The 21,603-nt window shown below is 44.0% G+C and overlaps 1 protein-coding gene across 2 annotated transcripts; it reads right to left on the reverse strand.

The window, feature by feature from the left end:
- Positions 1–4,069: 4,069 nt before the first annotated feature.
- On the reverse strand, positions 4,070–12,720 carry LOC125537591 (transcription factor BHLH6). Of its 2 annotated transcripts, none has more exons than XM_048700913.2 (5): positions 12,489–12,720; positions 12,164–12,371; positions 11,811–12,080; positions 11,534–11,704; positions 4,070–4,513 (listed from the first exon to the last, which is right to left on the reverse strand). In XM_048700913.2, the coding sequence occupies exons 1-5, from the start codon at positions 12,578–12,580 to the stop codon at positions 4,445–4,447; spliced, it is 810 nt and encodes a 269-aa protein (XP_048556870.1). In that variant the 5' UTR covers positions 12,581–12,720; the 3' UTR covers positions 4,070–4,444. The 2 variants fall into 2 exon arrangements, with proteins under 2 accessions (XP_048556870.1, XP_048556869.1); XM_048700912.2 differs by having other exon boundaries at positions 12,164–12,389.
- Positions 12,721–21,603: the final 8,883 nt, after the last annotated feature.

Raw genomic sequence — 21,603 nt, forward strand, 5'->3', positions numbered from 1 at the left:
GGCAACCAACCATTCCGCCAGTAGTAATAACCTTTCGTCCAAAATTGGCATACATTGGATGGTCAACTTCACCCAACTTCAAGAAGATCATTAACATAAATATGCAAAGAGGATATAAATCCTAATATCATACGATCTATTACACGGTAGGTTTCATCCATATCCCCGAGAACCAGGGGAACTACTCACTCATGAAGGCAAGAAACATGATAACACTGTCGATGTAGAACATGAATGAATCACACATGTAACACGCAAGTTGTCCCTTTTAGGGTTCTTGAGATTACAATGAATAGGATGTGGACGATGATGATGATAGTGGTGATGATGTTGAAGCCTTCCCGATGATGGTAGTGGAGGCAGCCATCACCTCCTTGCCGATTCCTTCCTCTGAATTACTCTGGAGGCTATGGTTCCTCCTTTTGGACGGGTTTCTGGTCTCTGTATTCGTACCATCCCCCATCCGATTTCACGGGGTGGAAATAGTTGATCCAGCGGCGTTGCACTCCATACGACTGCTCATACGGGCAGGCATGGTCGTATGGAACGTCGTCTTTTACCCTAGAAGCGCAGAGACGATTTGTTCTTTGGCCTTCCTACTTGACTCTTTTATGGTAGGTGATCATACTAAATGCGTGATTTCACTACCGTTTCCTGGGATTTCTTCCAAAAAAATTGGTCCAAAACATGTTACCTGGGATAAACGACAAAAAGAAATGCACGAACACGGTAAAATTCCACAAGGTATAAGGAGTAGGCACAAAAATACTAGCAAAATAATCACATAATTTGGACCCACCACCTTGCTAGCGTGGACACCCAACGCCATCAATATAGCGCCATTGTTAAAAAAACTATGGTGGTAATGGACCCCATGTCATCAATATTCTACATGTTGATGGTGTGTCATGTGGACAAAACCACCATTATAATCACTCACCTAGCGACATGTAATGTACTTCGCATGCCACAAACGTTTCATGCAGCCAATCCCCCCCCCACCATATAACATTTCACATTTCACATTAAAAATAAGCACATATAAAAGAACAATACCAATTAATAAGCGATAATCTCACAAATAGTACTAGCTAGCTAATTAATAAATGACAATACTCTCACAAACACTAGCTAACTAATAGTTAATAAGTAGTTTATTTAACACTGATGGCCCAGCCACACATATACTTTCAAATGAGATCAATGATGATCATCATCCTCAAGTCAACACGCGGGGTGTTTCTGATAGTGACTAAGATGACCTGTCCAACACAGATATTCTTGCCAGCAAGGAAGTTGTTCCACCCCGCCATGCTTAAGACAGTGCAATCATCCGTGTCGACTGCATACGCACAGGTGATGGAGCCCCTTGTGGTAAGGCGTAGTCTAGCCATGTCTGCTTCATCCGGCTCGATGTCACAACTCACCGATAGCCTCGTAGGTAATTTCTAAAAAGCATACATATATGATAGATGAGCATGTCATGCGCAATTATCAACAAAGCATACACTTCAATTCACATATATCATCGGATTCAACACTAAGCATATCATCAGCTTTTACACTAAGCATATCATCAAATTACTACACTAAGCATATATATCATCAAATTACTACATTGAGCATATCATTTCTGGAAAAAATACATATGTCATGTGCAATTATCAACAAAGCATGCATACACTTCAATTCACATATATCATTGAATTCAACATTAAGCATGTCATCCAATTCTACACTAAGCATATCATCACATTACTGCTACAGTAAGCATATCACCAGATTACTACAGTAAGCATGTCATCAAATTACTACACTAAGCATACCATCACATTACTACACTAAGCATGTCATCAAATTCTACACTAAGCACATCATAAAAATTACTACACTAATTAAGTATCATCAAATTACTACACTAAGTAACGTACCATGACATGGCGGATAATATTCATCCTTGTCAGATGGCTCACGAATGGCATCCCGGCGTAGGCATCACGTGGCAGAAGTTTTTTCCAAAGGTTGTCCATTTCATCATCGCCCAGCCTCGTTCTTTGGCCATAGAGGGCTTCATCAAGTGGGTCCTCATCATCTTCCTCCGTGTTGAGATAGATAACAACCAGCCTGGGTCTTCGTCCTCTGAAGGAGAAGCTGGTCAATTCACCCCCTAGTGAGTCGCATATGGGCAATGAAATGATCTCATTCATCTCCTCAAATCTAGGACATCTTTCATTCCTTCTCGACCTCCATAGTGTAGGCCCCCCAGGAGCGTCGAAGATCATAGTGTCTTCGGTCAGCTCATTGAATTCCTATCTTGCATTGCATGGGACGATCTGTGTAAGAACAAAACACACACACAATGCATTAATGGAAATAACAACAAAAATAAAAGAAATAACTTTTAGAAGGTTCATATAATTTGTTACCGCTGCAGGAACAAAACTCAGCTAGAAGTAGATGCCGAACAACGTGCCAGTTGCAAGGCTGCTAGAGCACCTTGACTTGCACACTCGACATGGTGGTAGTTGCGCCATTCTAAACAAAACATATTGAACACTAAGTGTAATCGGATTCTAGACTAAACACTAAGTATAATCGGTTTCAATACTAATAAATCAATTTCTACTAAATATAATCAGATACTGCACTGCTAAATCTAATTTTACACTACTAATTGTATACACAAATAAACAAAATCGGTCGAGGGAGACACAAATAAACAAATTCTACCCCGCCAATCTAATTATAGTTCTTGGCTTTCTTCATCTACAATGTCTATCCATTAGCAATCACACTAGCAGTACAAATTTAGCAAATCTTCTACCTACACAGTAGCATTGAGCATTTACAGTACTAAAATTCATCCATCCATCTATCAGAAAGCTAGCACCATTCATTCATCTATCAAGCAAAGCATCTACTCCTACCAAACAAACATACATATTCACGGTACCAAAATTCATCCATGATCCATTCATCAGTCCATCCATGTACAGAGAAGAAGTATCTTATTTTTCTGGCTCAGATCCGCCACTGGAGGGAGACGCTAGGGCAGGGGAAGAAGATGCGCGAGGGGAGAGGGGAGATCTTCTCCTGACCCAGAGGTGGCGGTTGACGCACTAGTCCAACGACTACGAGCGGCGTGGTCGGGAGGAGGAGGCGGCACTGGTCGAGGGGGGGGGCGAAGGTGAAAACAATGTGGGGTGAATCGAACTTAGATTTTTTTTGACTGGATAGGGTAGTTAGAAGATGGACTAGTGCTGGGGTGGGCCTAATGGGCCACGCCATAAGAAAATTTAGCAAGCAAAAAAAACTCAGCAAATATCTATGGTGTAACAGAATTTTTTTTACGACAGCACTAAGGTCGTATCACGGCCGTACCAAGTATGCACACGCCAGCACTATTTGAAAAAAAATAGTGTTGGCATTGGTGGGAAATGGTGCTCCACCAACAAAAGTTGTGGCTAGCCATTTCTCCACTAGTGTAGAAATGCACCTAACACATGGTGGAAGGAGTATTTGGAAGCAAACGATGTCCATAACAGGCTCAAGTTTGGAGAGGCACACCCAGAGATGATTTAGCGGTGCACTACCTAGAAAAATATCAATTCTTCCAACATGGCATATAACATTGTCTCGAACTCAAGCTCAATTTAGGTGACATGATGATATATGATGTGACCCGTGCGCATTGCGTGGCATGAAGTGGGGGAGTGAGTGAGATTGAACGTGCAGGTAGTTGCACTCTTTTCTCATGCTACAAGGAGTAGTATATCTCCTAACCTTATATATCAGTGCTAATGTTTCTCAAGTAGTAGTACAAGACTAAACTTACACACTTGCCATGCAACTTAAATGGGCCTTTGTGATTTCAGAATTTTGTTAGGCTGATATAGAAGACTTAGTGGTCCAAGACCCATAATATCTAACAATGTACACGGACCGACTAACTAACTAACGTGAGTAGTCCTTTACCACTGTAATAGGTATACCTCATGAAATAAAAGTTCATCAAAACCTATTTACATGGTAGCTAATTTTAAAGATATCGACACGAGGAACATTACGATGAAACAAATTTGTAATTTGGACCCTCAATATATTTAGTTAGGATTTTGAATATTGAAAAGAAATCTGCACATACTCCGTACAACAGCCCACCCATGCCGACCGTGGCAGAAATCCCACTAAATCAACCTCCATGCTCCATATGGCGCCACGCCGGGCTAACCCATGCGGTACCATTTTACTAGTGATTATGATTAATAACTACAATTGTTGTGGTGTTATTAGATGATGACATTAGTACTAAGGTGGACTCATAGGCCTCTCTTGTCATGATATAGTGAACATGATACACTGTAGGTAGAAGTTGGGATGCCCATTAGTGCATAGTTTGCAACACTAACATCATCAGTAACTCATGGATTTGACGAGCTTCTTCTCATTTGAGATGGTGGAGTGCAACCTGTATCAGCTCCTTGATTGTCCGAGCACCATCCATCCCTTCCGTCTGAAAAATAGAACTAAATTTTATCAATAAAATTAAGTAGCATCGTGTGCATATGTGTCTTTTGATGCTATCACACCTTTCAACGAGATTTTTCACTTATAGAAAAAGCACATGCATGCATGCAGGAATCTTTCATCTAATGTTGATGTCATCACGTTAATTGCATTTTTGAACTTTTGTAATGATTTATCTCACAAATCGTTAATCCGATTAGCGATCCTTCTACACCGCTAGGTTTTTCTTCACAAGGGCTTCGAAACAAGATCTGATATTGACATTCTTCAATGATTTTTTTCATTGCCATCAGTTGTCATATTATGTCACCCTAGTTGCCATCTTTAACCTTGAACAGTTTCCATGATGATTGTATATAGTTACCGAGAAATACTTTCATACGTTTTTGGACACTGCAATGTTATGCATAGCTAAAGAGTGAGTATTCGATGATTGACAAAAGTAGGAAGAGGCATCAACTAACATAAGCATCATGAAGCAAGCTTTTAGCGGTGTATATCAACTTCCAGAAATCTGAAAACTAAGTTAATTTCATTTTGACAACAAGGTAGCAAATAAAGATAACTAAGTGACACTAATCTGGCAAGTACCGGCCAAAAATTCGTCGAAACATGCTGGTATGGGATCTAGTTTTGAAGATTTCGCCACCAGAATGCTAGTGAAAGCGAATCATTAATTGGGTCAATGATTTAAGAGGTAAAGATTTTTTTGAAATTCAATTTAGGGAAATGCTTTATTGATATCATGCATTTGTTTGTATGCATGCATGCACGAGAGATAGGGGGAATGTCACATTGCAAGCCCAATATGAGGCGTTACAACCTAGTGCGCTCGTACACTGTGATTTATACCTACTTTCAGCTCTAAAAACATATAGTTCAAATCTCTTTTTTTTCTGCGGGATATAGTTCTAGTCTTACTCACCCAAAACAATTGATTTGACAAAGGCAGCCTAGAACTGAACCAAACACCCGCATCCCCCACGCCGCCTCTTGCGACATGGGGGAAACACTCATCACATCCACCGCTAGGGTGCTCCTTTGTCTTCCCAACACATTGCTTCCACTAGAGGGCTCACATGCGAAGCCTCGGGCAACTCGAGGAAGTTGGCGATGGGACACGTCGTCCCTGTGGCTTTTGTTGCGTGGATGCAACAGCTTCCTGGTGGTGCTGGGCGGGCAACTACATTATGGAAGCCTCGTTTTATGGCGGCAACAGCAGTCCCAGTGCACGTGGCGGCTTCCCTATTTGGCAATGCGGCCTTGGTTCTTGTCGACTTGGATCAGGAGGCACGACATCGATCTGGCGGCTATCCGCTCCTGATCTAGTGGCGGCTGCGCTCCACGCGGGCGATATTGATGTGCCTTTCATCCTCCGGCTCCAGCCATATTTGCCCCTAGGATGACAGGCCTGTGAAGGGCTCTCTCTGGTGAGGTGGTAGTCAGTGGTGTTGTGCTTCGTCATTGTTGTTGGTCCTTATGGCGACCACACCGGCGTGCAACGGTACACTTGCGACGCATTGTGGTGCCCACCGAAAGGTCTTTGTGAGGGTTCCTCTCTCCAGACTCAGTGACTAGCTTTGGCGGGACGATAGCTTGGCGCAGAGGGATGGTAGCTTCGGTCTTGAGTTATGAGATGAAAGCCTAGGGCTGACCTGTGTGGGTTATACCTAGCAATTCCGATACGTTGTATCGAGTAGTTGGATCATAGTCTCTTACCATAAAAATTGCTGCATGTGCAACAGCAACGACTATTGGAAATCCGCAAATCCATGTGTTTTTGTGTCCTTACCTTGCTGAAGGTGTTGCTCGGATATGATTAGACTGGTTCTTTAGGGTGAGAATGTATATTATAGCCTTGGGTGGTTGGGTCTGATGACGGCGACGCATGAGCGCCGATCCCTTTCTGAAGGCACTGCTATTGATGAACCTCGTCATTCGTGTGTTGTCATGGAATGGTTGCTACTGCTATGGTCATTGATGTAGTTTATCGATCGCGGATCTGATCGCTTTGAGGTTTTTTTTTCCTTGTCTATGCATAGTAGTGTTGGTCTTATATGACTACTATTTGGCGACGTATTTATGTGTGGGTGCATGGGTGTTGGTTGTACATCCTAACCATGCAAAGGTCAGGTGTGTTCTCTATGTTTGTATCATCCTGATGCTCCATTAATTTTAAGAAAATAAATTTCACCCTTTATTAGAAAAACAATTTATCACAAACATACAAAGAAGACACACCGGGGGCATAGTGGTTTTGGAGCTGACCGTTATTGGTTTGGTAACAGCGCCGGCAGAAGGAATGGATAGATGGGAGAGTTTGACTCTGAGAGAGATGGTGCATACAGGGATGATTGTTACAGAGGGTCTTCGTCGTTCAGCTGCGGCGAATAATAGCGACAGAGCAAAGATATTGCCAAGCTGAACAACCTCCTAAGGGCGTTTTTCTGGCAAGGCAAGAACAGTGTTCAGGGAGATCAATGCTTGGTGGCTTGGGAATATGTGTCTATGTCGCGGTGTTCTGGTGGGCTGGGTGTGCGGGATGTGGCTACTCATAATCAAGCTCTGTTATGCAAGTTCACGGCCAAGTTCTGCAGTCCTCGCATATTCCTTGTTTCCAGTGGTTCGCTTCACAGTACTGCGATCGTCGTATTGCTTTTGGGACACAGAGCAGAGATACACCCATTTGGAAGGGTTTCAAGCGGTTTATTCCATGGTTCTCAATGCTTCCAGATGCTCTCTGAGTAATGGGAGTTGTCTCTCTTTTTGGCATGACAAATGGCTTGAAGTCGGGCATCTTAATCATGTGTCGCCGACTCTCTACACTTTTGCAAAAGACATTTCTTGCTCGGTTGCTTCGCAGCTCTCTGCTGATGGTGTTTGGGATGTTCAGCTGCACCCTAATCTTACACAATCGGCAGTCCAGGAACTGCAGCGCTTGCACTCTCTTCTTCTGGGCATTCAGCCTGCGCCTCTTGACAAGGACACTCGTTCTTCCTCCCTTTATGGAAAGGTTTCGAGCACTTCGGACTTTTATCACCTTCTCACCTTCCGGGGGATGAGCAGCAGGTTCAACTCGTGGGTTTGGGACCCCATAATTCCGCTTAAGTACCGTATTTTCTTGTGGCTGGCTTTTTGAGGTCGTCTGAATACAAGAGATAACATGGTCAGGAAACAATGGACCTCGGTGGTTTCTCATGCTGATTGAGATGTCTACCCGGCCCGAGAGTCCATCGACCATATCATCATGTGTTTCTCTCTCGCATCTACTGTCTAGGACAGGTTTGACATGGCTAACTCCGCTAATCTGCTGGATTTTATGCATCATACTCAATCACGTTGGACGTCGTCGGCTACTTGGCATGTCCTCGTTGCTGCCGCTGCTGTCACTCTCTGGCACACCCAGAATGGTAGGATTTTCAACAATAAGATTTGGTCTCCATCTTATGCTCGGTTGTACACATCAAATCTTCTCAAGCTATGGAGCCACTGGACAAGGAGACTGGAGCGTAAAGAAGTTGTTCTACTTTGGATGCAGAGTTTACGTGCATAATGTAGATCACGTTGTTGTTGTTGTTGTTCTGTTGTTTTGTTTTGGCTTCTGTTCTTGCTCCCTCTGTTGTTCTTCCTTTCGCTAGGCAACTTATGGCCTATGCACCATGGTGCAGAACATAAATGTAATGGACCTACGGTCTCCGGGCTACGGCCTGTTTTGAAATATACAAAGTAGAATGTGATCTACCTTTCATTTCAAAAAAAATAGCAACAGAATCACCGTGGCGACCAGGGTTACATTCGCGACGATGAGCAATACTACATACCAAGGTTCGAGGAGTAGTATGCACATGCCAAAGTCAGTGCTGACGACATATGGTGCTTGCAGTTTGAGACTCATGTTTTTTTAGACAGTGTGTCAACTCGAGCCGTCCACGCATCTACACTACTTATAAAAGATCAAACAAAATCTTCTCTAAAGACACCTCACAAAATGTATGCAGATCAATTACCACCGTATGATTAGGCCCACTAAGTTAATTTAACAGCTAACCTTAATCTAATCCTATTTGTATGTGCATTTAGCAATTTTAATTGACTGACCGTACTCCACCAAAACACCCCACATACGCCCCGCATCAGCAACTCCTACAATCACACAACACATGCAATCCAAATTGCCACCGGTTATCTCTCTCCCTTAATTAGCGCCACCTCTCAATCTAATTAATCCCGTACAAAACCTCCAACCAAAAAGAGAAAATTCCAACGAGCATGCAAGCCGCCAGCCAATGCATGCGAGACGCTCCCGTCGTTAAGCGAGGACTCCGTCGTTGAGGAACCCAAAGTAACGCACGAGGGAGGGAGGACAAGGCATGTAGAGGAGAGGGCGAGAGGCCGCGCCCAGGGCGGCGGCGCGCTTGCCCGGCAACATGCACGTGAGCCTGACCCTGTCCGGCGGTGGCGGCGGTGCGCTCACCTGGCAACATGCATGTGGCCCACCCTGTCTGGCGCCGGCGACGCATGCACCCAATGATCGAGGGGCGAATGCCCCCAGGAGGAGACACGTCGTGATGTGAGTGTCGAAGAGATCGAAAGGATGCGCCGGCAGGCTCGCCGACAACGCTCGTGCCCTGGCCCTGTCCAGCGAAGGAGTGTGCGCATGGGAGACACATGAAGAGCTCACATACGGCCAGATGATAGAGCCACCCGCGTACGCTGGCAAGACGAACGTGCTCTCGCCCGAAACCGAAACTCATGTACAAGAAGTAGTGGCCACGACAGCACGCGAGCCACCACCAGGGACGCATGAGGAGGAGTTGTGCCTTCTTCAGGGCACCCATGTGTCGTCGCCCACTGCTTCACTCGACGTGCTACACGTTTTGGCCCTGATTTGCCACTGCCTCGCCATCCGCACACAATGCATCATCTCCCCGCACCCCATCCGCCGGACCTCACCCCCACCGTATATTCCCGCCTCTGTAACTTCTAGGTTTGGCATTATCAACAAATGAAATCTGCAAATTATCATGCATCTCTGCCTCCTTTGGTAAGAGGTGTCTCAAATCCTAACCTCATTTGCATTGTCCTATTTTTCATTATAGCACGAACACGAGATTCAAACGCTCAGGTTCATGATGCATCAATGGGTGAGTTTTGAATTTTGTTCAATATGAAAGAATATTGGTTTTCTCCTTTCGTTCTTATTTTGCACCATCCATCATCCTTATAAGCATTTGCTCCACAACATGATGGTTGTGCATGCTTACAATGGCAGAGTGATAGCAAGGAATCCGAATGTCACCCTCTTTCTCACTTCAGTTTTCTGATGTATTTTGTTCTACACGCTGGCCAATTGTTATTTCTGGAGTACTTCATCTATGTGTGTTTTTGCAGGAATATTCCATGTGTGATTGCTACCAGCTCTACTGAAAATCAAAAGTCTCCTATATTATTGCCACTTTAGTGTAAGGATTTAGATTATGTTCCTTGTACGCGCATTTGTTCTTCAGATGTTAATAATTAGTGATATTCCTGCTATTTAACAGGTTACTCCTGGCGCTGTGATGCATGAGTGTTGGCAACTATATTTCGGTCAGTGTTTACTATGCAAGAATTAACTACAAGAATTGTTTTGTACTTACTATCAGCATCTCACCACAGGTGACGTCTTTTGTAGAGCAGAACTCACATTTATTTTCTACTACCTGGATATTGTGTAGAACCCTTCAATATCTTGACTTATTGTTTTCACTCATGTTTGAACTGTAGACCATGCATTTTTTTACAACAATAAGCAAAATTTAAATCTTTTCCGGTGGAAATGGTTGGCTCATTTAATCAGCTATCATGCACTCATCGTATGTGATTTGAATATGTTGATTTAATCGACAATAGAAAATTGTATTGGTTCGTTACTATATTCCCTTCCAGGTGTATTTTACACGTTATCAACTTGGAATAGATGACCTCTCACAATCGAATTTGAAGCTACTCTTCCTCGCTTTTTTTGAAGTTACTTTACAAAATTCATAACATGATTGGGCATTGTTGTCCAATGCATTATGTTTCATTTTCTCGAGCATAATATGCTCTTATACATTATTATTTTTGCTTGTCGTAGTTCTGTCAGCTGTATTGGACCGCATGTCCACCATTGATCTTTCTTTGAAAAACTTCTCGTTGTTGCTCAACTTACATGATGATACCAAGCCGAATATGGTGTCTAGCTTTATCTTCAAGCACGGTGAGTGTCTTTAGTTGGATCTTTGAGTTCACGCTTGTTGTGGTTACTTGTGCGGGTGTGTATCGAAATGTATCGTGCGTTGCACGTGTAAACTTACTAGTTGAAAACGCAAGGACGGAGATACGTACCAAGGTTCGAGGAGTAGTGTGTTTTTTTATGTCGGAGGATCAAGTGGTGGTGCAGCTTCAGAGGATTATCGCGGAGGATTTTCATTGGTCACATTTTATGAGGTAGGACAACATGATCGAAATTCTACCCTCTTATTTTCCTTGTGAGATACTCCCTCCATTTCATAATTTAGTGTGTCCGCATTTTTTAAGATTTAAATTTGATCACAAATTTAACCAACATGAACGACTGCGGCGGGAACAAAAATTATATCATTGAATTCGTATTCGAAAGAAGTTTTCAATGATATAAGTTTTGCTCCCGCTGCAGTTTTCCACGTTGGTTAAATTTATGATCAAACTTAAATCTTAAAAAATGCAGACACACTACATTATGAAATGAACGGAGTACTACCGGTTCATAATAATCTATCCGGTTGATGGAGAAAAGAAACCAACGTATGCTTTTTATGAACGAGCCCTGTCACATATGACGTCATTTGTGTGACGTCATCAAAGGTGATGTCATCAAAGAAATTCGGGAGCAACCGAGCAAAAGGGACGGACCGGAAGCAAATCTTTTTCGTTGGAGAAATCAGGATAGAGCGAGAGGAGCAATTGATTGGGTGGGAAAGACAGCGAATCGATGGACGGTTACCTGGATGAACATGGTGTGGACCATGCTGCCGGCCACGGTGGTGACGCTTGCCGTGATGACCTTGAGACAGAGCGACTGCAGCGCCCCGCACACCTTGGCCATGGCGTCCCGCGCCTTGCCGTGCCTCAGGCTCACCACCGACAGCTTCTCCGCTACATTCGTCACCTCCAGCTGCACAAACCGTAACAGCGCAGTCATTCCATCGATTGCACTACGTCTCTGCAATTGCAATTGCATGGTGTCGTTCCATAACGTTGCCTCGAAGGTTGATATTTACCTCGAGGATTTCGACCGGATACGTGGCAGGGGAAGTGATGGCGTCGTTGATGGAGGAGGCGGAGCTAGTCCTCCTCATCTTCTTCCGCCGCGGCAAGCCCACACCGTCTTCCTCCGCTTGGCTCCCGACGGAGGCGACGTCCTCCGCCTTGACCATGGCGGTGCAGTTGTCTGGTTTGAGGTCGGATATCTCGGCTAGAAGCTGCCGCTCCTGCTCCTGCAGCGCCTCGATGTACGCGATGGCGTCCTGGATGATGGACGCCTTGTCCATCTAACGCCGCACAAACGCCAAGCAAATTAAGCACACCGTGATCTGTAAATTGATGAATCGCAGGCGGGCGCGGGCGCGCTCACCTTGGTGATGTTTGGAACCACGCCGCGGAGGTTGTAAAGCTTCTCGTTGAGCCTCCTGCGACGGTCCCTCTCCATGATTATGTTCTTGCTCGCGCGGGTTGCCATCGTCATGGCCGTCGACCACGAGCTGGCGCCGTCCGGCGAGCTCGAGTCGTCGTAGCTGCAGGAGTACAGACCGGACAGCGAGTCCTCAGCCGGCAGGTACATACTGCAACAATCAACAAGGCTAATCCAACGGTTAGTAGGCACCAAAGGAAGGAACAATTACCGGCGATGGATTGCCCCATGAACAAGCAGAGGGGCGCACTTGAATGTGCAGGCTCACCTGTCGACGACGCCGAGCTCCAGCACCTGGGCCTCGAAGAAGTTAGGCGTCTCCCAAGAGAAATCGAAGCTCATGTCCATGTCGGCCTCCATTGCAACGAGACAACGAGTCGATCTGCTCGCACAGATGGTTGTTGGCCTCTCTCTCTCCCCCGTGCTGTACTGGCGCTTGTTTTTAGCGAGGGGTTTTGTTCTGCCAGGGGTACTTGATGCTTCACTCGCTACTCGCTAGTCAGCACCCAGAGGCTTTATACAGAAGCATGGAATAGTAGCAGGATGCGATCAGGATGTGACTGCGTGTGGATAGCGTGAATTCGTTAGCACAAGTGGCAGCGTGTGGACGATGGTAGATCTGCGTCGCAGGGTGGCGGGGGCCGACGTGCGAGCGAGACCACCCTACCTGATGGCACCTGGCGCCTTCACGGCCTAGACAACGTGCGTGCCGTACAGCCATTGGCTGGTTTACCATTTACGGGAGTACCTAAAACTCATCTAGATGAGATATAATTTGGTCTCATTCACTTGGAAAACAAGAACATATAACATCCACGTCAGCACACACGCATCTTATAGCATCTTATATCATCATATCCAATGGCTATAAAAGATGAATGAGACCAAATTATATCTCATCTAGATGAGTTCTAGCAAAACTGTTCTCGATTCGTGTCCCATTCGAGATCGAATCTGTGCCTGTGCGCTGCTGCCCCCTTCATGTCAACGTATGGGCCCAACAACTTTGGCACCTCGCGTGTGCTCCGTCCAGGCCATGAGAGCAACTCCAATGGCCCGATCCAAACCGACGGCGATTTTATTCACTTTTTATCCGTTTGGGTCGGCCAGGTAGACACGAACGATCACGTTCGTATTTGGGTCGGCGTGTACGCCCAACGCTGGCCCGATCCATTTTTGATGGCGCGAAAAAAACATGCAATAATTATACATTAAAGCCGGCCAGGAAGGCCGGAGAGAGTCCACACGTTTCAAATTAGCATTAATAAAAATTAAAAATAAACTAAACTACGAGGCAGCGCGCTGCCCTAAGCGTCGTCGTTGTCGTCCTCGGGGTCCGTGAGGTCGATGAGCATCGGCGCAGGGCCGGCCCAGAAGAACGCTGAGTTCCAGAGGGCGTTCATGTCCGGCGAGGGCTGTGCCGGCGCCGGCGCGGGTTGTGAGGCCGCCTGTGCCGCCGCGGCCTGGCGCGCCTCCTCCTTGGCCTCGCGCTCGAGCATCTCGAGGTACTCGCCGTGGCGGCGCTCCTCGGCCAACCGGATGTGGCGCCAGTGCTCGAGGTACGCCGCCTCCTGTGCCGGCGTCGCCCCCACCCAGACCGGCGGCACACTGACCCACTCACGCACTACTCCCATCCAGGAGTAGCACTCGATGGGGGACGGCTCCGGCTCCGGCTCCGGCTCGGCTTTCACAGAGACGGCGGGGTCACTGGCGGCAGGACGCAGTCGCCCGCCGCGGAGAGGGCCATGGCCGCCTCGTACGCCGCCTCCTCTTCCTCTGCCGCCGCCGCCCTGCGCCACTCGTCATCCTCGCTCTCCTGGTAAACAGACGATGAGCGGGGGCGGTGGCATGGTGCGGTCGACCTCGCGGATGTCGCGTCGCCTCGCCTCCTCGTGCTCGAAGGCAAACCAGCGCGCCCAGTTGGGCGAGTCGGAAGCGTAGGCGGTATCGCGGTGCTGCTTCGGCGTCAGGAGCTCCCGCCGGCGCCGCACCTCCTCCGCGTGTGCCCTGGCCGACCGCGGGGCCGCCGGCACCGGGATCCTCTCCGGATCTAGGTGCCAGTTGTGCGGCAGGGTGACGTCGGGGTACGGGAGAGGCACGCAGTGCTGCCAGTGCCACTCTGCCTGGTGCACCGGCATGTTGACGCGATGCCTCGGCCGGCGAGCTGGCGTCGGCGGAGGCGGGAGAAACTCTATGGGAAAGGGAGTGGCGGGCGACTTGGCCTTGGCCTTGCTGCTGCTACCGGCGCCGGAAAAGAGCCCCATTTGGCACAGCTAGGGTGGCTAGGGTTTGCCGGCGACGGGGGAGCAAGTCTGGCTAGATGGGGATGGGGTCTGGCTGGAAGAGGACGGCCCCGCCGCACGGCCGGCTTAAAAAAGGATGACCGCCGTCGCTAACGTGTGAGCCCGATGTCATAAATTAAGCTGACCAGGTAGGTGGCGGGCGGTTGGACGACCGCCAGGTGGGGCCGTGGAAGACACCGAGAAGGCGCGCGTAGCGTCCGTTCCACGTCCGCGCTGACGCATTTGGGGCGCAAATTTGGGCCGCAAATGCGTCGGCACGGACATGAAGTGGAATCCATTTGGGTTTGGGTCGCCGCATTGGGCCTTCTCTTTTACCCACGCCGACCCAAACGGACGGCGGTGGACGAAATGGGTCGCCTCATTGGAGTTGCTCTGATGTATGCTTGGCAGCGGGCAGCTGCATCTTCCCATGGGGCTCATAATCTTGATGTGCGTACTATATACTTCCTTCATTTCATAATATAGTTTATATACTCGCTCCATCTATATGTATGTAGGGCCTAATACATTTTTCGAGATTCCTTTTGACTATGGGTTAGAGTAGTAATATATGACATACGTGTTACACAAAGCATATCGTTAGATTCGTATGTGAAAGGAGTTTCTAGTGATATAATTGTTGTATCATACTTCTCCTCCTCCCCCTCCCTCGCCCATCGCGCGGGCGGCTGATACGTCTCCAACGTATCTATAATTTTTGATTGTTTCATGCTATTATATTATCTGTTTTGGATGTTTATGGGCTTTATTAAACACTTTTATATTATTTTTGGGACTAACCTATTAACCTAGAGCCCAGTGCCAGTTTCTGTTTTTTCCCTTGTTTCAGTGTTTCGCAGAAAAGGAATATCAAACGGAGTCCAAACGGAATGAAACCTTCGGGAGCGTGATTTTTAGAATGAACGTGATCCAGGAGACTTGGAGTTGAAGTCAAGGAAGCTTCGAGGTGGCCACGAGGCAGGGAGGCGCGCCTGCCCCTTGGGCGCGCCCCCACCCTCGTGGGCCCCTCATGGCTCCCCTGACCGACTTCTTTCGCCTATATATATCTATATACCCTAAAAACATCGGGGAGCAGAATAGATCGGGAATTCCGTCGCCAGAAGCCTCCGTAGCCACCGAAAACCAATCCAGACTCGTTCCGGCATCCTGCCAGAGGGGGGAATCCCTCTCCAGTGGTCATCTTCATCATCCCGGCAATCTCCATGACGAGGAGGGAGTAGTCCACCCTCGGGGCTGAGGGTATGTACCAGTAGCTATGTGTTTGATCTCTCTCTTTCTCTCTCGTGTTCTTGAGGTGGTACGATCTTGATGTATTGCGAGCATTGCTATTATAGTTGGATCTTATGATGTTTCTCCCCCTCTACTCTCTTGTAATGTATTGAGTTTTCCCTTTGAAGTTATCTTATCGGATTGAGTCTTTAAGGATTTGAGAACACTTGATGTATGTCTTGCGTGGGATAATTGTGGTGACAATGGGTTATTCTATTGATCCACTTGATGTATGTTTTGGTGCTCAACTTGCGGGTTCCGCCCATGAACCTATGCATAGGGGTTGGCACACGTTTTCATCTTGACTCTCCGGTAGAATCTTTGGGGCACTCTTTGAAGTACTTTGTATTGGTTTGAATAGATGAATCTGAGATTGTGTGATGCATATCGTATAATCATACCCACGGATACTTGAGGTGACATTGGAGTATCTAGGTGACATTAGGGTTTTGGTTGATTTGTGTCTTATGGTGTTATTCTAGTACGAACTCTATGATAGATTGGTCGAAAAGAATAAATTCATGTTATTTTACTACGGACTCTTGAATAGATCGATCAGAAAGGATAACTTTGAGGTGGTTTCGTACCCTACCATAATCTCTTCGTTTGTTCTCCGCTATTAGTGACTTTGGAGTGACTCTTTGTTGCATCTTGAGGGATAGTTATATGATCCAATTATGTTATTATTGTTGAGAGAACTTGCACTAGTGAAAGTATGAACCCTAGGCCTTGTTTCAACGCATTGCAATACCGTTTGTGCTCACTTTTATCATTAGTTACCTTGCTTTTTTTATATTTTCAGATTACAAAAACCTATATCTAGTATCCATATTGCACTTGTATCACCATCTCTTTGCCGAACTAGTGCACCTATACAATTTACCATTGTATTGGGTGTGTTGGGGACACAAGAGACTCTTTGTTATTTGCTTGCAGGGTTGCTTGAGAGAGACCATCTTCATCCCACGCCTCCCATGGATTGTTAAACCTTAGGTCATCCACTTGAGGGAAATTTTCTACTGTCCTACAAACCTCTGAACTTGGAGGCCCAACAACGTCTACAAGAAGAAGGTTGTGTAGTAGACATCAAGCTCTTTTCTGGCGCCGTTGCCGGGGAGGTGAGTGCTTGAATGTATATCTTTAGATCTTGCAATCAAATCTTTTAGTTTCTTGTTTTATCACTAGTTTAGTTTATAAAAGAAAACTACAAAAAAATGGAATTGAGTTTGCCTCATACGCTTCATCTTTTTAATATCTTTCGTGAGAATGATGGAAAGGAAAATTGTGCTCAAGTGCTAGAAGAAGAAGTCCATAAAATGTTTGGCACTAAATCTTTGAATGATGAGCATGATTGCAATGTTATTAGTATGAACTCTTTGAATATCCATAGTACTAATGATGATTGCACTAGTCATGATGAAAATATCTCTTATAAGCATATCGATTTTTGTGGAGTGCATAGAGTTTGCAAGTACATACCATACAGGGAAGACAGATTCTGCAACAGGCATAAGTATTTGGAAACTAAATGGTTGTAAGAAAGGCTAGATGTTTGTGCTGAAAATTTAAACCTTCTTAGCCGTACTTGTGAACTTTGCAATGAACGTGATTATTTCAGTACCCAATGCAAATTGTTTCATGATCGTATCGTGTCCAAAAATTGTGATGACTTGATTTCCCTTGCACATCATAATGAACTTAGTTTGCTCTTGGGTTATGAAGAAATGAAACGTATATCTAAGGTTATTCCAGAATTTGCCCTTGATAGAGTTCTTAATTTTGATCTAGAGAAAATTTATATGTATTGTGCGGTGAATTGCATTGAAAATCCTTATATTGCCAAGTATATAAAGAAAAGAAAACAAATAGAGAATGAAGAGAATACTAATGAAAGGGAAGAGGCTTCCCAATATCCTCCTATTATTTCTTATGATGAATCAGGTAATGTGGAGGAGCCTTCTATTCAACCAATCTCATTAATAAGGAGCTCAAAAAAGAGGGTTAAACCCACACATGATGTGAAGAATAAAAAGAAAAGACGGAGAAGCAAAGGTAGAAAGGTATCCCTCCCAAATGATGTTTCTCCTACTACTCATTGTGATGATGATAATTGCTATACTACCGGTGCTATCCATACTATTAATGATGAGAGTGATTATGCTTATAATATGAAAAGGCCCAAGCTTGGGGATGCTATGTTTGATGAGAATGACATGTTTTAGAATATATTTGCTGCAATTAATGTCTATCCTAAGCTTGGGGATTCTACGTTTGATGAACATGATATTTTTAGCCTCCCAGGTTTTGATATGCAAATTTGTTATGATGATAGCATGCCTCCTACTTATTATGATTATATTGATGAAAGTGGGTTTGGAAGAGTGTCAAATTTAGGAAGTAGTAATACCACTATTTTGGATCATGTTGAATCTTATTGTGATAATTATGAAAGTGGATTTGGAGAGGTCATGAGTTTATTTAGTAATGATTCCACTATCTTGGAAGAGGTTTCAATCGATTATGATGAGAACAAAGTTGCTACCTATGATGATTATTGTGATGATACTTATGCTATAAAAAGTAGTGATGATTATATTTATAAAACTTGTCATGATTATGATTACCCCTTTTCTGAACATTACTCTTTTAATATGGAAACAATTTATAGTATTCGAGTTTCTTATGATACTCCCACTATTCTGAATGAGAAGAATTTTGCTTATGTGGAGAGTAATAAAATTTCTATGCTTGTAGATCATGAAAAGAATGCTTTATGTGATGGTTATATTGTTGAATTAATTCATGATGCTACTGAAAATTATTATGCGGGAGGAATATATGCTCGTAGGAATTGCGATAATATCAAGTTTCCTCTCTATGTGCTTAAAATCTTGAAGTTATGCTTGTTTTGCTTTCCTATGCAAGTTGATTCTTGTTCCCACAAGTTTTTTGCTCAAAAAATCCCTATGCATAGAAAATGGGTTAGGCTTAAATGTTCTTGTTATATTCTTCATGATGCTCTCTTTATGTTCCAATTCTTATCTTTTATGTGAGGATCATTGAAATCATCATGCCTAGCTAGGGGCGTTAAACGTTAGCGCTTGTTGGGAGGCAACCCAATTTTTTTTGTTCCTTGATTTTTGTTCCTGTTTAGTAATAAATAAATCATCTATCCTATGTTATGATTGTGTTTTTTATGTTTAATTAGTGTTTGTGCCAAGTAAAGCCTTTAGGACCTTCTTGGGTGATTGTTATTTGATCTTGCTGTAAAAAACAGAAAGTTTACCGCTGTTGCAAAAATTCCCTAGAAAATTCAGAATGTGATAAAATGTTGAAACCTTTTGCATAATAAGCTCTGATAAATTTACTACAGTGGGAATTTTCTTTCATAATTTTTCGAGGTAGGGAAGTATGGATCTTGCTGCACTCTTTACAGACTGTCCTGTTTAGGCAGATTGCTGTTATGTTTGCATTGTTTGCATATGTTTGCTTCTTTAATGATTCTATTTGAGGATAGGACTATTAAATATGCAGAGGAATTTAGTATGCAATGTTGAATAATAATTTTAGTGATTTGCTACAGTAGAGTATGGTAAGGTTTTTGCATTGGTTTATACTAACTTATCTCACGAGTCCTTGTTGAGTTTTGTGTGGAAGAAGCTTTTGAGATTTAGGGAGACTGTGATATGAGAGGAATTAAGGAGATACAAAAGCTCAAGCTTGGGGATGCCTAAGGCATCCCAAGATAATATTTCAAGAAGTCTCAAGCGTCTAAGCTAGGGGATGCCCCGGTTGGCATCCGACCTTTCTTCTTCAACAACTATCGGTTAGTTTCGGTTGATCCTAAGTTTTTGCTTCTTCACATGATGTTTGCCATTCTTAGAATGTCATTTTACTTTGTTTTGCTTGATGTTTGAATAAAATACCAAGATCTGAAATTCTCAAATGTTAGAGAGTCTTCACATAGTTACATAATTATTCAACTACCCATTGATATTCACTTATATCTTTTGGAGTAGTTTGTCATTTGCTCTAGTGCTTCACTTATATATTTTAGAGCACGGTGGTGGTTTTATTCTATAGAAATAATTGATCTCTCATGCTTCACTTATATTATTTTGAGAGTCCTTTAGAACAGCATGGTAATTTGCTTTTGATATAATAAAAACTTTCATATAAGTGCATTGAATACTAAGAGAAATTTGATGCTTGATGATTGTTTTTGAGATATGAAGATAGTGATATTAGAGTTGTGCTAGTTGAGTAATTGTGAATTTGAGAAATACTTGTGTTTAAATTTGCAAGTCCCATAGCATGCACATATGGTGACTGTTGTGTAACAAATTTGAAACATGAGGTGTTATTTGATTGTCTTCCTTATGAGTGGCGGTCGGGGACGAGCGATGGTCTTTTCCTACCAATCTATCCCCCTAGGAGCATGCGCGTAATGCTTGGTTTTTGATGACTTGTAGATTTTAGAAATAAGTATGTGAGCTTTATGACTAATGTTGAGTCCATGGATTATACGAACTCTCACACTTCCATCATTGCTAGCCTCTTCGGTACGGTGCATTGCCCTTTCTCACCTTGAGAGTTGGTGCAAACTTCGCCGGTACATCCAAACCCCGTGATATGATACGCTCTATCACAGATAAACCTCCTTATATCTTCCTCAAAACAGCCACCATACCTACCTATTATGGCATTTCCATAGCCATTCCGAGATATATTGCCATGCAACTTTCCACCGTTCCGTTTATTATGACACATTTCATCATTGTCATATTGCCTTGCATGATCATGTAGTTAACATCGTATTTGTGGAAAAGCCACCATTCATAATTTATCATACATGTCACTCTTGATTCATTGCCCATCTCGGTACACCGCCGGAGGCATTCATATAGTCATATCTTGTTCTAGTATCGAGTTGTAATCATTGAGTTGTAAATAAATAGAAGTGTGATGATCATCATTAATAGAGCATTGCCTCCCAAAAAAGAGAAAGGCCAAATAAAAAAAGGAAGGCCCAAAAAAGGAAAAAAAGAAAATAAAAAGGGGCAATGCTACTATCCTTTTTCCACACTTGTGCTTCAAAGTAGCACCATGATCTTTATGATAGAGAGTCTCTTGTTTTGTCACTTTCATAAGTAGTGGGAATTTTTCATTATAGAACTTGGCTTGTATATTCCAACAACGGGCCTCCTCAAGTGCCCTAGGTCTTCGTGAGCAAGCAAGTTGGATGCACACCCACTTAGTTTCTTTTGTTGAGATTTCATACATTTGTAGCTCTAGTGCATCCGTTGCATGGCAATCCCTACTCCTTGCATTGACATCAATTGATGGGTATCTCCCTAGCCCATTGATTAGCTGCATCGATGTGAGACTTTCTCCTTTTTGTCTTCTCCACATAACCCCCTCATTATATTCTATTCCACCCATAGTGCTATATCCATGGCTCACGCTCATGTATTGCGTGAAAGTTGAAATTTTTTTGAGATTACTAAATTATGAGACAATTGCTTGGCTTGTCATCGGGATTGTGCATGATGAGAGCATTCTTGTGTGATGAAAATGGAGCATGACCAAACTATATGATTTTGTAGGGATGAACTTTCTTTGGCCATGTTATTTTGAGAAGACATGATTTCTTAGTTAGTATGCTTGAAGTATTATTATTTTTATGTCAATATTAAACTTTTGTCTTGAATCTTATGGATCTCAACATTCATGCCACAATAAACAAGATTACATTGATGATTATGTTATGTAGCATCCCACATCAAAAATTCTATTTTTATCATTTACCTA

The sequence above is a fragment of the Triticum urartu genome, chromosome 2A, assembly GCF_056163025.1.
Source record: "Triticum urartu cultivar PI428250 chromosome 2A, HENAU_Tu73, whole genome shotgun sequence".
NCBI lineage: Eukaryota > Viridiplantae > Streptophyta > Magnoliopsida > Poales > Poaceae > Triticum > Triticum urartu.

What these genes read in the sequence shown, in the direction of transcription:
- LOC125537591 (XM_048700912.2), bottom strand. Translation starts at nt 12,580, where the DNA reads ATGGAGGCCGACATGGACATGAGCTTCGATTTCTCTTGGGAGACGCCT. An exon ending in GAGCTCGGCGTCGTCGACAG is followed by an intron (nt 12,390 to 12,488) that starts GTGAGCCTGCAC and finishes CCGTTGGATTAG; the next exon opens with CCTTGTTGATTGTTGCAGTA. An exon ending in TCCACACCATGTTCATCCAG is followed by an intron (nt 4,514 to 11,533) that starts GTAACCGTCCAT and finishes TCTATTTTTCAG; the next exon opens with ACGGAAGGGATGGATGGTGC.